The sequence below is a fragment of the Mercenaria mercenaria genome, chromosome 10, assembly GCF_021730395.1.
Source record: "Mercenaria mercenaria strain notata chromosome 10, MADL_Memer_1, whole genome shotgun sequence".
Lineage (NCBI taxonomy): Eukaryota > Metazoa > Mollusca > Bivalvia > Venerida > Veneridae > Mercenaria > Mercenaria mercenaria.
In genome coordinates, this window is record NC_069370.1 from 48,213,828 (window position 1) to 48,229,232 (window position 15,405).

General features: G+C 35.9%; 2 protein-coding genes across 2 annotated transcripts; both read left to right on the forward strand.

The window, feature by feature from the left end:
- Positions 1-965: 965 nt before the first annotated feature.
- On the forward strand, positions 966-8,595 carry LOC123560328 (uncharacterized). The gene is made up of 3 exons (XM_045352534.2): positions 966-2,115; positions 4,942-5,118; positions 6,795-8,595. Exons 1-3 carry the CDS (start codon positions 1,875-1,877, stop codon positions 7,565-7,567), a joined length of 1,191 nt encoding a protein of 396 aa, XP_045208469.2. The 5' UTR covers positions 966-1,874; the 3' UTR covers positions 7,568-8,595.
- A 3,907-nt stretch (positions 8,596-12,502) lies between these two features.
- Positions 12,503-15,109, forward strand: LOC123560327 (uncharacterized). Its single transcript, XM_045352533.2, has 4 exons — positions 12,503-12,645; positions 13,206-13,622; positions 14,052-14,156; positions 14,506-15,109. Exons 1-4 carry the CDS (start codon positions 12,597-12,599, stop codon positions 14,904-14,906), a joined length of 972 nt encoding a protein of 323 aa, XP_045208468.1. The 5' UTR covers positions 12,503-12,596; the 3' UTR covers positions 14,907-15,109.
- Positions 15,110-15,405: the final 296 nt, after the last annotated feature.

A 15,405-nucleotide genomic window follows, 5' to 3' on the forward strand; every position in this document is an offset into this window, starting at 1 on the left:
AAGCGTCGATTTCTCATAAAGCATGTGTTATCAGTCAGTTTAATCCATGCATTGATCGATCTACTGACCGCTTATTGTTATATGGTTAACTTGTTCAATCCTAATTTAGTAAGTTTACTATTCTTATTGTTGATATCAGGTTTTTCGAATGCCCTTTCTACTTTAAACACTAGATAACACTTTTCAACATGGGGAACATCACAGATTCAAATTTCTGACTTCAAATTTCAAATCTACTATATCTGATTTGCTGATGTTGGGAAATAGCAAATATGCCCTAATTAAAACGGCGTCTCATTGTATTTAGTAATTAACCTGAGATGACCAACAATTATGATTTTCATTTTGAAGCTAATAATGCTTCCACTAGGTACGGCAACCAACTTTACTTTTCATAAACCCAAACTGATATCTTAAAATGTCCATAATGATTAACAGAAAAAAAATATCTCAGTAACGGTTAACTGCAAAACTCCGAAAAGGGTTTATTGCAAATCTTAATCATATAAACTGTAACCCTCTGTAATATGGACGTCTATTACAAATGTGTGCTGATTTTTCTCTCAAAATCAAAAACAAGGTGACGAAATGTCGCTTCAGCAAGAGTAGTCATACCTAGTATCTTAGATCAAATGTTTCACTTTCTCCAAGCTTATCAGTAGATGTAAATTAATGTAGTGTTATATTACTTTCTTTCGTTAATTTCTTCGTGCAAAACTATCCATCGGCAATGTTTGTAAACAAGCAAATTTGGAAATGTTCCATAAATGTTTTAAACAATAGCTTTTAAAGGCCAAGTTAGATGAGGCAATTGACTTTCGATAAGACGTAAATACCATTTTAATGCCTTTTCCAAAGTTTTGACAACCGTTTATGAGCGAACTTTATATCATGTTCTTCAATGGTAAATATCGGCTTCTTAATCAAAAGATGCTATTAAACTTATGACAAACTCGTGATAAATTTAATCGCGATCCTTTTCGTGTTGAACAATGTTTAAGGCGCGTCTTATAGCAAGAATACATAGGAATATTTGAAGAAAGCATGATTTCGGAATAAAGTTAAATTTCATTGCTTACTTGTTCTGAAATGTGTTTTCCTATTGAAAACATTCGTCGATCACTATTTTAGGTGTACGTGTGTGTTCCTATATTTCTCTTTTTTTCTATTTTGTAATATGAACCCAAATACTGGTCAGGTATACGAGAATGTTAATAAATGGGAATTAAATTTTCCGTAATTGTGGCGAAACTTAATAAAAATTGTGTGTCAAAAGACTTTCATGGCGTGCGTTTAACAAATAAATGATTAATTGAACAAATATATTGACATCTTTTAAATTAAACTATTCCGAAATAAGAGATTAGGGTATTTTACAATATAAAACAGATCGTATTATGAAAGCTTGGAAAGTGAGCCGTTTGTTTTATTACATCTGTGGGATATAATGTTTCCAAATAAAGAAACGTTATAATGGTCTGCTGGTAACAATGTAAAATAGTTTCAAGCAGATACAGCGATACGTGTGTAGCTATGTATTCACGAATGTTCTCCGCTAAAAACTATTCACACGCATTTTTTTGTTGTTGGTTTTTTTTCTATTCATTACTTGATGTTGAAATATTTGCAAGAAATGGATTCTAATAGATGTTAGAACAGACACAGAAAGTTTATCAGCTAATTGTAGCTAACTAAAAACGTTAACTGGATTATATGTGTTTATTTGTGTTTACTTTTGAACTTAAGAATACAATCTTTTTTTCAGTTTCAAAGTATTATTATCGCGTGAAATAGCCAACAAACTGAAAACTTAATATTATAAATTTTTAAGACGGAAACCAAATCGTGCATAGTTTTTGATTGATGTAGTAAAGATGGCGGCCGAGGAGCTTCACCGTCATGAGGGAGGACCGCTAGAGCGCAGTCACATGAAGGATATGGTGCAGAGAAACGCGCTGGAAAGCGCTGCCTATAACAAAGTGGCCAAGCATCTAGATAACCAGAAGAAAGCGTTTGTAAGACAGAACACGCGTGATGAAGGGGAGATGAAAAATTTACTTTATCGTCTGCAAATGGAACAACAGACAACACTCAATGATACAGACATTGATCCTGGTAAGAACAAAGTATTTCATGTAAATATACGAAATGTATCAAGTAGTACACTATGAATGTATGTGAATTAAGTGTTTAAAATATTTAGTGGGTTTTTTTTAAAGATTTTCAAAATGTACGGGTCGTTTGACAGTTGAAGGTGTTTCTAGATGCCCGACAAAAGTCTTCTTAAGGACACGTCACGGTTGAGAAATTTTAGCATTATTGTCTTACAGGAAATGTATTAAAGTTTTTACAGTCATGATCTGTCGTCATTACATACATCCTCTATTTTCATGTGAAATAACTAATTGCAACATCGGGGATGACTCTAATTAGTGTCAGCTGATTGAAACAATAGGATTTCTTACGTGACCCGGACAGAGAAAACGACAGTAAATTAACAGTCAGTTCTGTTGTTGTTTTGATATATGAGTTGCAAGCTACTTTACAGAAGAGCCTTTTTCAAAAACATCGAACTCGAAGGTAGAAATAATAGCAAACTTTTCATAATATCATTCTGAGCCATGCCTGTCATTTTTGTCATTAGTTTTCACGATCTGTCAAAATTATTCTTATCTCTACATTTTTCACATCGTTTGTTATTGTAAGTATCTTGGTAAAACATTGCTGTATGCAACATTATAATGAATTCCATATCAATTTGTGTGCTTGAAATTGTCTTATTGAGCTTATTGGAGTCACAGAATAATTTCTATTGTTTTAGAGGATAATTGTCGGTAATAAGGGTAAAAAACTCGATCTTAAAAGATAGGAATGGTTCCTTTCAGATGGGTAAAGAAAAACCGTCAGATTGAATCTTAACGTTTATAATTTTAGAAACAAGTGAATACTTTTCTGTTTTCTGCCTTCACCTGAAATGCAAAATGTGGTACAACCTATTGAGGGATTTTGCTGTAATTAGTTCGAATCCAGCGAAGTCGGCCAAAATGGCAAATCTTTTTCATAAGTTTGACCATTGCTTTAGGGAGCCGGATATATATGAAATAGAGTAATATTTAGTAAATATTTGAGGTTTTGTCCCCGTCTCATTTTAAAAATAGCATTTACTTGTATTTTGTTTTCATCGGAACATTCATGACAACTTTAAAAAAGTTTTAAAACTTTCTCCAAATTCCCTGAATACATCGCAATATAAGGTTGTTATAGATAATTTCTACTACAATAGTTTACCCTGTATCAACATTGGCAATTAGATGAAATTTTATACCAAAATTGCTTTGATAGCGTCTAGCGATAACATGTATCAGAATGTTTTAACTGAGCGATCAATAAGTAATTAAATCAATTATTTACCAAAGACTTAAATATTACAAAATCGTTTTATTATAAATAATGTCTTTCAGGGTATAAACGAGCCACTATTTTTAACAATTTCTTTCCCCTATGGCGAATGCGGCGAAAGAGAGAGCTGTATTTTATCTGAATGCATATAAACTATTCTTATTTGGACTATTTTGATAGCGGGACAAGGGCCAGTTTCGTATTGTGACCGGAGTAAAAGTGCTAGACGTATTTTAAAGCCAGCTGGTAATTCGTGATGTTTTTAGAACAAAGGATTCCCACAAATTAATATTTGTGTAAAATAAATGAATGCATGAATTGATTTCCCTTGTGTTTTAGGTATAAAAGTACTAACTAAGTAATCAAGCAGCACCTCAATTTTTTCTCAGTTAAAGGGGCATTTTCAAGATTTTATGTACTTCTATAAATGTAAACAAACCGTGTTTCAAGTGTATTCATACCCACATTTTAGCTGTCAGTCTGGAAAATGTTCCACAGTGGTGATCTGTCAGACCAAAAATCTCTCTTAGAAGGTACATGACCCCTATTTTTCTGGCAGTTTTGTGTAGTCTATAGGTCGCTTATAACCATAAGGTTACTTAATCTTTTGCAAAATGGCCCTGTCTATGTCTGACAACTCTTAGAAGGTTTATTTTACACTGAACATATAGCAGATTTATTTACTACTGTCCTACCTTTAGAGAGGGCCGGGTCTAATAACTTACCCGGGGTATCGAAAATCAGTCAAACCAGAAACGGTCATCGATCTTTTTAGATTCAGCTCATATTTGCGAAAAAGATACGCGGTTGTGGGACACTTTTCTCACCACCGTTGTTTACATCTGGACTTCTGTGTTATTAAGATATGTATACGTTTCAAGTCAGTGATTTGTAGATAATATGGGGCGGGTCTACTAAAGTATAGAATCTGAGCCAACTTAGTGTGCCGTAAAAGATATTTTACTCGTTCTTATCGTAAAAGACAACTGAACTGGCAGGCTGAAAGTACCTTACGTTGAAGTTCTAAGTATGTATAATACATTTGCTCTATTTTCCCTGACATTTTCACAAAATTGCATTTTTCTGATCTTTCTGGGACTGGTATCAACGCATTTTTGCGGAAATTCCAAACCGCTTTAGCGTCCTCCAACTAAGCTGCAAAACACACGAGAAAGTGTGTGTGTCGTGGGGGGTGGGGGGGGGGGGGGGGAGTCCCCTGTTTGTGCAGCATTTATTTCATGGAAACAAATCACTAAATTGCAGTAGATATGACAATTAAAAAATATTTTAAGACCAAGTCCATACCAAAATAGAAAGCTTTTATAGTGTAGCTTGGATTTTTAAAGGCATACGTCAAAATTTGTACAATGTGGAGAAATGGCAATTCTAGTTAAGATCGTAATACCTATATATATAGTTCGGGATCTTGTTTAAGAAAAAACATCATGTACAAGGATTGATATAGATAAAAACAAAGATTCAGAAACCACAGAAGAAGGGCCCTTTTAACGTGACTACTCACAAACAGTTATTGTCTTTCAGGCGGTGGTACTGGCAGTGACATTGACGAGGTTGACGGAACTGGACTCCGACTTCCGGCTGGCCGTCTAGAACAAGAATCCGTTGCAAATCCGTATCCAGTCACTATTATTCCAAGGTTTGGCGGAAACACTCACATAAAACAGTCAGTTTCTTCAAGGGATACGATACACAGACCAGGTATTAGTAAAGAACTTTTATAATTATATGTTCCCAGTCTGGTGATACTGACTGGTTTGTCTTTTCTGTCTACCTTTCATGTATAAATAGTCTGTCTGCACTATTCTTTATACCTAGTTTTGTAGATAGACGGTTCCAAATCGAGATTTTGTTACGTATAATAGTGTGTTCCATATTTTACCTAAAAGCTGACAGTCGATTAATCAGTTTGAATAACATTCCTCAAGCCGATAATCTCATAGCGGTCAGATTTTCTATATTTAGGAGGACGTGCACACTCTTTGCTTGATATAGAAAATACTAAAAACCAGTCTAAGTGTAAAAGGTTTATCCAAGTTCAGTGTTTCATTCATCGCATGCTAAATTCAAAATATTTTTTTTTTCTGAAATTTTGGCCGATCCTGGTCATGATTTATAATGCTATCACTCCACCTTTTTCATAAAATGTCTAAAATGGTCATATATTTGGTCATTTTAAGAAAAATGTCACAAAACCATTAATAGTAAACCTCGGGTGCAAACGTTTTCATTTTCTCAATAAATATATCTTTTGAATGATCTACATTTCAATTTTGTAAATTGTTGCGTCGATCGGAGATTTTTCAACCAGCGATCGCGACAAGATCTCAGATGATTAGAATACATATCTGTTTATTCTAATAATAAATATAAAACTTTGTCCGGACTACATACCGCAGCTTGTTCCTCAGCGGCAGTACCCGCCAAAGATGGCGGTCGGTTTTCGGTTGAATCACTTTGGCAGTTTTACATCAAACTTTACGAAAGTGATCATTGCCGAGCTTAGTTGTGCATATCATCCGCATGGTCTTGTTCAATTATTTTCAGTGGATTATGGCACATGATTCGTTAAAATTTACGATGTTTTGGCTGCTTCTCTTTTATATTAATTGACAAATTTCCACAGTGATCAGTGTCAAGCCTAATTACGCATATTATTGGCATATCCCTGTTCAGCTATGTGCAGTGGAGGTATGGCCCTTGATTTGTCACAGTGTACCTTGTCCGCGCAACTGCCCCGAAACCACTAAGAGGAATTACACCAAACTTCATAAGGTGTGACCATTGATCCGTCACATGTTATGTTTTGGCCACTTCTCTTATATAATTGGGTGAATTTTCCCCAAACCTCACAGGAGTGATCAGTGCCAATTCTAATTGTGAGTATTATCGGCATGTACTGGTTCAGTGGTTTTCAGTCGAGTTATGGCCCTTTACTTGTCCAGTTTTATAGTATTTTAGCAACTTCTCCTACACAGTTATGCAGACTTCCTCCAAACCTTACAGGAGTTATCATTGACAAGCTTATATATGCATATTATGGGCATGTTCCGGTTCAGTGATTTTCAGTGGAGTAATGACCCTTGATTTGTGAAATATTTGTTGGCATTCAGCCAAATTTCATAGGAGTGATCACTTCCAAACCTACTTGGAGATATCGTTGGAATGTTATGGTTCAGTGATTTTCCCTAGAGTTATGACCCTTAATTTGTGGCATTTTACAATTTATGCATGGTAAGTGGTTGGGGATGCCATAATTGCATATCGTTGGTATTTTCCAGATGAATGTCTTAGGCAAAATTAGGGTTTCGTATCGGGCATGAACTGAATTTATTTGAGAATTCTAAATATAGTATACTTATCTCTTGACTTTGCAGGTTCGTCAAAACTCCATTCAAGACGGAAGTCGATTGAATATGAAGATATACAAGAATCTTTGTCTTCAATGACAGTTTCTGATCTGTCTTCAGCATCAGCCATTTCTGAACAGACGATTTCAAGCTCGTATACATGTTTGCCACATGATGATCATTCTTCGCGGGATTGGCTGGCTACACCAGGAGCAATATCTTCCGTAAGACGCATGCGCAAGTCTGTTACGGAACAAGCACACCAAAGAATTTTGAGGAAAACAAGTTGCGAACATTCAGAGTTTTGCGCGCCGAATTCAAATAGCCCTCCATCACACAGCAGAAACAACTCATTGAAAGAGAAAAAGAAATCAATCGCCAGTGAATCAACGTCGCCGAAGCTAGGCTATGCGAAGAGGAGAGGAGGCTCTCTGAAGGAGAGAAAAGCTAGCACTGCAGACAGAACCGACGTTGGGGTGCAGCCTTTGTCTCGTTCATACTCCGTGCTTTCAAAAGTAACATCGTCAGAGTTCAATAAGAAACAGGAAATTTCCTGCAGTGGACCTTGCGGAGGAAAAAGCGAGGAGGGACTAAAAATCAGTAGGAAGAATTCAAAAAAGGGTGATAAGCAGGGTCTATCAAGAAAGTCAAGTAATGACTCTACATCGTCCATTGACGGTAGTTCCCTAGCTTCTCGTAAGAAAACGAATGTTCGGCGTAAAGTGGGTATAGCCGGAAGTGCGGAGTCTTCGCCTGTGATCAGCCCTCTAGCGCGAGATGTAGAGACATTTAAATTTTAACTGTGCAAATATACATTTATTCATTATGTGTTTATGTTTTGATACCAAAATCTTCGGAAATATAAAGAAAACGGAAATGTTGGTATGCTACATCCGGTGAACATTGACAAGTAGGCATAACACTGGTAAATTTCAGGCTACGTGATTTTTTTATAGCTCAGCAGACGAGTTCTACTCTCAAACGTGAATTATAAAATAAATGGTTAAGAAGTAAGTTGCCACTACTTTCAGTGACCCTAGAGATGTTCCTACCAGAACCAGCTTTTGGCTTTATTCAAATTTATTTGCATATGCTCATGTAGTATTGTATAATACCTTGGGTGAAATTAAGTTATCTGTCTGTCTGCCTGTCAGATGTCTATAATCAGCGGAACTATCAAGTGTATAAATGTATACCTCAAACAATGTTCTTAAGGTAATTCTGCATGTTTGATAAACCGGAAGTTATGGCGTAACGTCAATTATCCGGACTGCGTAGAATAAAGTCTGAACTCTGCACATGCAAACGGAAACACGACGAAAATAATTTAATGAATTAATGAAAACTCTTTGAAGTAGGGTCTTAAATGACTTTCCTACTGTCCAAATTCTGTTGGTTGTTTATTTCTTTTTCAATTCATTGATCCAGTAAAATACATCAAAGAAACCAATGTTTGGTTCACCTGGTTAAACTTGCAAGCTTGTTTTGGCGTCCTTATTTGCAATTCAAATTCTTAATACAAACAAACGTAAAACTGGAATTAAATGATAAAGAATTCAGTTTTTAAGCAGTAAACACAATTGAACTTTTGTAGATTTCTGTGCATGGAACAAAAACTGATGTTCAAAGGGTGTCCCATATAAATGAAGACCTGCAACGCATGTAACATTTTTACTGTTTCTCTTAACTTAGTACTACAGAGTATTAACACAACTTCTGCTCTCACATTTAAAGGTGGTGAATCTGATGATTTCGTTCGAAAACTTTAACCTCCGATAATTTACAACTATTCATGTTCACTTTGGACAAAATAAATGTCAGATTTTCACCGAAGATATTTGAATTTTTTTATTTTATCCGGGTTGCCCAATCAAGATAGATCTATTTTAGCATAAAGATGAATTTGATTAACCTACTTTACCCAAGTGATATGCATACAAGAACTATTGTATTACTATGTTAGAGGTAATAATAATTTATCGATGCAAACTTTCCCTGCCTACCAAGCAAGATAATATAAATGAATTACGAAGCTACGCAGTTTTAACTTGCTTTTTGTTTCAGATTTTTGAAGTATCCAAATAGTTATCAATTGCAAGCATTATTGAAATCAACATAAATTATCATCTTTTTATATACTTTCACAATATGGAAATAGAGGTTAACTCTGACGGGAAAAAGCCCATAAAATTAAACAAAATAAAGCTGTTATTCACGGTTACGGATTTCAAGGATAAAATAAGTCAAAGTTAATCATGTCTGGATGATACGCAACCAGGTAAATTAATGGTAGACTCAGTTCACCAGAGGTAATGAAATGTTCAACAGCATCCAATCCACCGCCCCTCTCCTAAAACATGCTTAAACAGAGCTTTAATTTACAAGATTATTATATACAGAAACATATAGAGTGGATTCCATGATCTCAAAAGACAAGAAAATAAAACAAGAGATAAGACTTCCGGGAGATCGAAGGCACTCGTGAGTCCTTCGTACCTATCTTATTATTGTCTACCTTCCTGCTGCCTGGAATTAAAGCTGTGTTACTCGTGTCTGTAGGTGTCTCATTCGGTGAGCGGTGGTCTAGGGGTTAATGTGTCGGCTACTCAACCCGAAGAGCGTTAGTTCGAACTTTTCCCGGGGATTACGACAATGCCTTCTCATATAACGCAAGTAGATTTCTAGGCAGACTTGAGAGTAATTTACATACCTCAAGCTTTTATCACAGTAGAGTTAAAATAAATTAGTTTAAACTTACGAAATACTTAGCCAAACATGGATGGCCCTTTCAATAACGTAGTAATAAACAAACACTTTACCTTTATATAATACACCCTTATGCTCCCCAATGAATATTCCATAGCGGAATTCACTGCGCGCATACCTCTTCTTAACACTGTAGCTTCAAAAGAAGTTTCTTAGAACTACAGCAAGTTGTTGTTGGGAAAAAGCACACATAAGATATGCGCATCTCCTCTTTGAAATGAAGCTTCCGATGAAGTTTTGTGGAATATCAGCCAGGGGTTGCTGAGGAATACTCCCTATAGTTTACTAATGTTGAGTAATCAAATGGTGATAACTCATACCACCGAACATAACATGCGCATCTCCTCTTGGGAGTGAAGCTTCTTTGAACCTTCGCTGCATTCCAGGCAGGGGTTGTTTAGCAATACTTTGGACAATAATGGCTTTATAGTTAACTAATGGTGAATAACAAAAGGGCAATAACTCTGAAAAAAAATCACCAGAATGAAACATTAAGACAATATGCCGATCTCCTACTGGGAGTGAAAATTGCTATGACAGTCAGTGTATGCTGAGAAATACTTCGAACAAGATAGCTGGATGGATGGACGGAAGGACAAAAGTAGCGGCTATATGTTTAATAGCTCGGGAGCACAATAAACCATTATAAATCGACTATGTGTAGTCTTTCTATCTCTAAGTACAAACCAAACATCCTATACATTACACTGGCGATGAAGATGGGATTTAGTTGTATTTAAACAAAAAGTAAATAACAACCAATTGTCATTTTAAACAACAAATATAACACGGCTGCAAAACTTGTTTATCAATACCACAACAATTTATTGTTACAGAACAACACGCAAAGTTGGCAAAGCAATTATTATTATTATTATTATTATTATACCAGATTGATAAAGCGCCCTTTTCATGATCAATTTCACGTTCAAAGACGCTTTACATAGTTCAAATGTAGCCACACAGGGCGCATAATTCATCCTCTACTAGTACAGACACAGAGCGATCTGACCAGAGGAACAGACTGTGACAAAGCCCCCACGACAGAGAGATCAGAAATCAGATACAGGCTTGTCCGGCTAACTTATCCTAGTTCGTTGCGAATAGACAGCCTAGTTCTTTAACGTGCCCAGTGTATAGCACTGATACACGCAAGGATTGCCTGGGTTCCTGACCAGTACACCGCTAGTTGGGTGGGAAACACTGAAAAGCGTTTCTGAAAATTCCTGAGTAGCTGCCGGAGCTCGAACCCCCGACCTCAGGATTGGAAGGCCAGTGTGCAAAACACTGAGCTATCCGTCCACTTTGGCAATGTTTGAATTACAGTGCCGAAAATATAATGAATAATAATTCATTTCATGTTTAGATTGTTGTATGTATGAGCATTATCATAAAGTTATTTTAATGTCCACGTATGGTCGAAAAATTGAAGTTAGGACAAAAAAAAAAACCTATAACATTTTACAGACCTGTTAGAAAAAGATCAAAGTTGACTTTTGACCTTTAAGTATGACCTTGACATTTAAGCTAGAGATCTAGATGTTTTGCGTGACAAATTATTGTCTTTTTATTCGGAGCATTTGAGCCTTGTAATATTAAAATCCTTATGACGGATGACAGAGATATATACCAGACAGGACGAAAACCCTATTGAGCTCCAAGTGTGACCTTGACCTTTGAGCTAGAGGTCTGTGTGTTGTTCATGACATATCATTTCATTCGAGGAATAGTTTTTGTCAAGTAATATTAATTAAAATCCCTTGATTGATAATAGAATTATGGACTAACAGGGGAAAAAATCTATTGACCTTTGACTTCCAAGTGTGACCTTGTCTTGGCATTGTGCTTGACAAGTTGCCCAATTATGGTGAACATTTGTGATAAGTAATATTGAAATTCACCTGCCAATCTGACTGCCGGTATGGCTACAGCAGGCACCCTTGTAGAAACACCAACCTCCCACAAGGCAGCTGGATGGCTGCTGGTAGGCTATAGTGTTGGATGGCAAAATAACATTAAAGAGTTCAACTCCTGGCAAGATTTTTGAAAAAGCCAGACGAGGTGGTGGCAGACTGTCACCACACCCCTACTTTCAAGCAATAGATGCATACCATCTCTTATTCTGTTATGTTGTAAACGGCAAGTTACGATTATTGTAGCAGACATTGTAATTTCGTTTTACAGACATAATACCTCCATCTTGCATTTTTAGTGCGAAAATATATAGAGCTATCTGTCCACTCATACATATAATTGAAAAATGGTGTCCAAAATGGGAAGGGTAGTAGGTGCGACGGATGCGTTTTCTCGGCAGAGATTGCAAATGTTAACCCATTTACATACTTTTAAATGGTATTTTCTTATTTTCTCGACAATCTTGCATTCATATACTGTGTACGTTGTCACATACACAAATATTTTGCGTGCCAAACAGTATTACTTTACATACAGATTAGCGATTTTATACTGCGGTAGAAGTTTGAAGATTGAGTGTAACAATATAGTTAATGTCAGAAATCAACAGCACGCCCAGAAGCTTCAATATATGACCGAGGCATTGTGATGACATACCGTCGCCCGGCACATTCTCGGACCATTAGACTGGAACTTAAAGGTCTTATCTAAATAATGTTATACGGTATGCGTTAATGCAACGCCGAAAAATGGCGATTTTTTAAAACAAATAAAAAATGAAATAAGAGCTTACTCTAATGTAAAAGCCCTGATTGCGACATGCTCTTAATGCCCCCCCCCCCCCATCCCACTTTATACAGACAAGTTGCTAAAATTATATGCGGCTACAGCTCAATCAATGAGTTCAAGTGTTGGCAGGAACTTTTTGAGAGTGGCCACACTCTACAATTTTTTTTCTCTCTTTTTCCGGTACATGTTTACAGAGTTTGACGTTATTACGCAATTGGTGCGAAATACGTCACTGACGTTGTAGGTGTTAACGTCAGGAACGCCAATGTTGTTCATAGTAACATAGAGCGCATTCGAGTTAAGACGACGAAATATCGGCAGCCTTTTTTTACGTAAACAGTTGAAGAATTTATAGCAATAATGACGAAAACACACATTCACAATGTACATGACGGAATCATTTATAAAGGTATGTACAATTTGCGAAAATTAATTAATCCGTTGATTTCTAGAAGACATGAATTGAATACTTCTTGCATAGGCAGATCTAGATCCACCCAATGTATTTTTTTATTTTGAATGTTTCATGTAACAAACATATATGTATTATTCAATAGTTTAAAAGAACAGTTATTATTTTCACTAAAATAGAAAACCTACAGAAAAAATCTACAATATAAATTACCATTAGGTGCGTTTGTAGCACTTGCAAAAATTCATAAACTGAATGAAATAGAGTAAACTTAACCCTTTCAATAAAAAAATACGACATGCAAACAAAGAACTAAAGGAATAACAACAGTTTCATTTATAACTTGCCACATAGATTATCAAGAAAACAACTGAAGAGTGAATATATCCTTTATACAGTTATGTATAAAATACATTTTTTTTTTCGTTCTGACATGACAGGATTTTAAATAATTTAAGTATTCAAAGGTTGTTTCTCCACAGAAATTAGCTAAATTGGTTTTTGTACAATGACGTTAGTGCAAAGTTTGATTTAAAACCACATTTATGTCATTGCAGGACTGTTGTTGGACTGTTCACATACCTCTGGCACAGAACTGGACTACGAGTATTCTGAAAGTCTTCTAGCATCCGAAGATCACAGGTTAGAAGAGCAGACATCAAAGCCAGATAACTGTGAAGTCTTTATCGCTTCTGTTATTCCAAATGCATTCGAAACCTTACAGTCTGCACAACTGCCACCAAAAGAAGTTCTTCGACACCAGCCGTCGCCAAAAGAAGTTCTTCGACCTCAGTCGTCGCCAAAAGAAGTTCTTCGACTACAACAAGCAACAAAAGAAGTAGGATTACAAGTTCTATCAAGGTCAAATGTCAAGGACATCAACAAAAGCTACCACGAGCCTAAGGCTTCAGATGTCCTTGACCTTCAGCGAATGGCTGACAGGTTCGCTAGAGCCAAAGCGGACACATCGAAAGGTAGTTCTTACACTAAATGATTGAAGTTAGGAACTCTTCACGAATTGCTATGTAACAGAATGTTCTTTGTAAAGCATAACCTCACAATGTACAGAGAAGCGAAACGAAATATGAAAACCGCGCTGCATTAACGACGTATAGTAATCAATGAGATCATTTATGTAGATTGTTTAAGAATTTGTATTAAAAGTGGTTATATTTATACAGAAATTAGAAGATTTGAAAAAAAAATACTTTACTGGAAAAAATGTAATTATGGCAATTCTTCATTTGGATAATAATGTTTTACATACAAATTTACAAAGGGATAAAAACACGTCTTAGAACAGGTAATAGTAGTGCTATTTCAAAGTGTACAGGTCTTCGTAACTTATCATTCACATTCACTTTTACTCCTTTTTACTTTAAAACATTTTTCATGTTTTTCAGGCATTGGGAAAATTGTATATGAAACTAGCGGATTTAACTACGGGGTGGTGACCAGAGTTGACAAGTTGTTAGAGGAGGCATACAACATGTTGCATACATTTCAAAGTAAGTTACAGTTGACCTTATAAAACACATGGTGTTTATACATACTAGTCTTTCCCTAAACGATTCAATTGTTTTAATAGAGTAAGTAATTTCTTGCAACTTTAAGGTCACGCGTACACGTAGATTTGTTTTTATATATACAGTCCAAACAAAAAGGAACATCTATAAATTCAAAAAATAGATTTCTAAACTGTATGTAGTAGGCATACATTTTTCTTACAGCGAGCCACTCGACTGATTAATTGGATGGGGATTTTCATCACGCACTCGTACACGTTATGAATTTGAGAAGTATTCTTACCATAAGTTTTATATTTACTAGTATTATATTGGCATCGTTTAATTTCAGAAAAGCTAGATTTTACAACCAGAACCAAGCTCCTCAACTTGATTCTTGCATTGAATGAGCTCCCACACCTTCACGATTCTACACATCGGGAGAAAGGAAAGTGTGCACGTGTTACAGATTGGCTCAATAATCACACCAGTCAACCCGAGCCAGAGTTATGTGGCTTAACAATGCAAGACCCAGTACAGATTAGAAAATTTGTTGCCGATCATATCCAGCCAAGAGTGTCTACAAGTGACACAAATGTCACACTTGGAAAGCGGAAACGTGGATGCGAGGATTCTTGTGAAGATGACATCATCAACGTTCAAAAATGTAGTTCCGACACTCGAGTCCATGTGCATGCTGATTGGTCAAGGTTGAGAGCCAATGGAAAGAGGAAGAGACTAAGAAATAATTGAAGACATTTTAGAAAACTTTAACAGAGCTTGAAGACTATTATTGTTTTTCTTCTCTTGTTGTTGTTGTTATTGTTGATTGTTGATCTGATTTCATTGAATCATTCATGTGTTGGCTAATTTTGAGCTAATCAGGTATTTTGTTTAAAACTTGTGCCTTATGCTTGTGAATTTTCAAAAAAAAAATGTTTGTAAACACGTTACAACGACTTATTTATTTACTCGTAATATTAGAAAATATAAATATACCCTTTAAACAAATGAAACAACGTTAACGCAACGCAAATTTTATCAACTTTTGAAATAAACGCAATTTTAAGTCAAAATGTTAATCGCAGAACAAAAGTTCATTCTCAGAACGTTAATGAATACGTGCTCTGGGTCAAAGGTTACAGAATTAAAAACCAGCTGTTGATTTGTCGTTTCCGAGGAGCGGATCCAGGAGCGGTTCATATAAGCTTGAAGCTCGATTGTAAAAGCTTTCATCACAATCGAGCTAAAA

Excerpts from the sequence above, each read along its gene's own strand:
- LOC123560328 (XM_045352534.2), top strand. The coding sequence starts at position 1,875 with ATGGCGGCCGAGGAGCTTCACCGTCATGAGGGAGGACCGCTAGAGCGC. Across the intron at positions 2,116-4,941 it reads TGATACAGACATTGATCCTG|GCGGTGGTACTGGCAGTGAC; the intron begins GTAAGAACAAAG and ends ATTGTCTTTCAG. Across the intron at positions 5,119-6,794 it reads GGATACGATACACAGACCAG|GTTCGTCAAAACTCCATTCA; the intron begins GTATTAGTAAAG and ends TTGACTTTGCAG.
- LOC123560327 (XM_045352533.2), top strand. The coding sequence starts at position 12,597 with ATGACGAAAACACACATTCACAATGTACATGACGGAATCATTTATAAA. Across the intron at positions 13,623-14,051 it reads CAAAGCGGACACATCGAAAG|GCATTGGGAAAATTGTATAT; the intron begins GTAGTTCTTACA and ends CATGTTTTTCAG. Across the intron at positions 14,157-14,505 it reads CATGTTGCATACATTTCAAA|AAAAGCTAGATTTTACAACC; the intron begins GTAAGTTACAGT and ends GTTTAATTTCAG.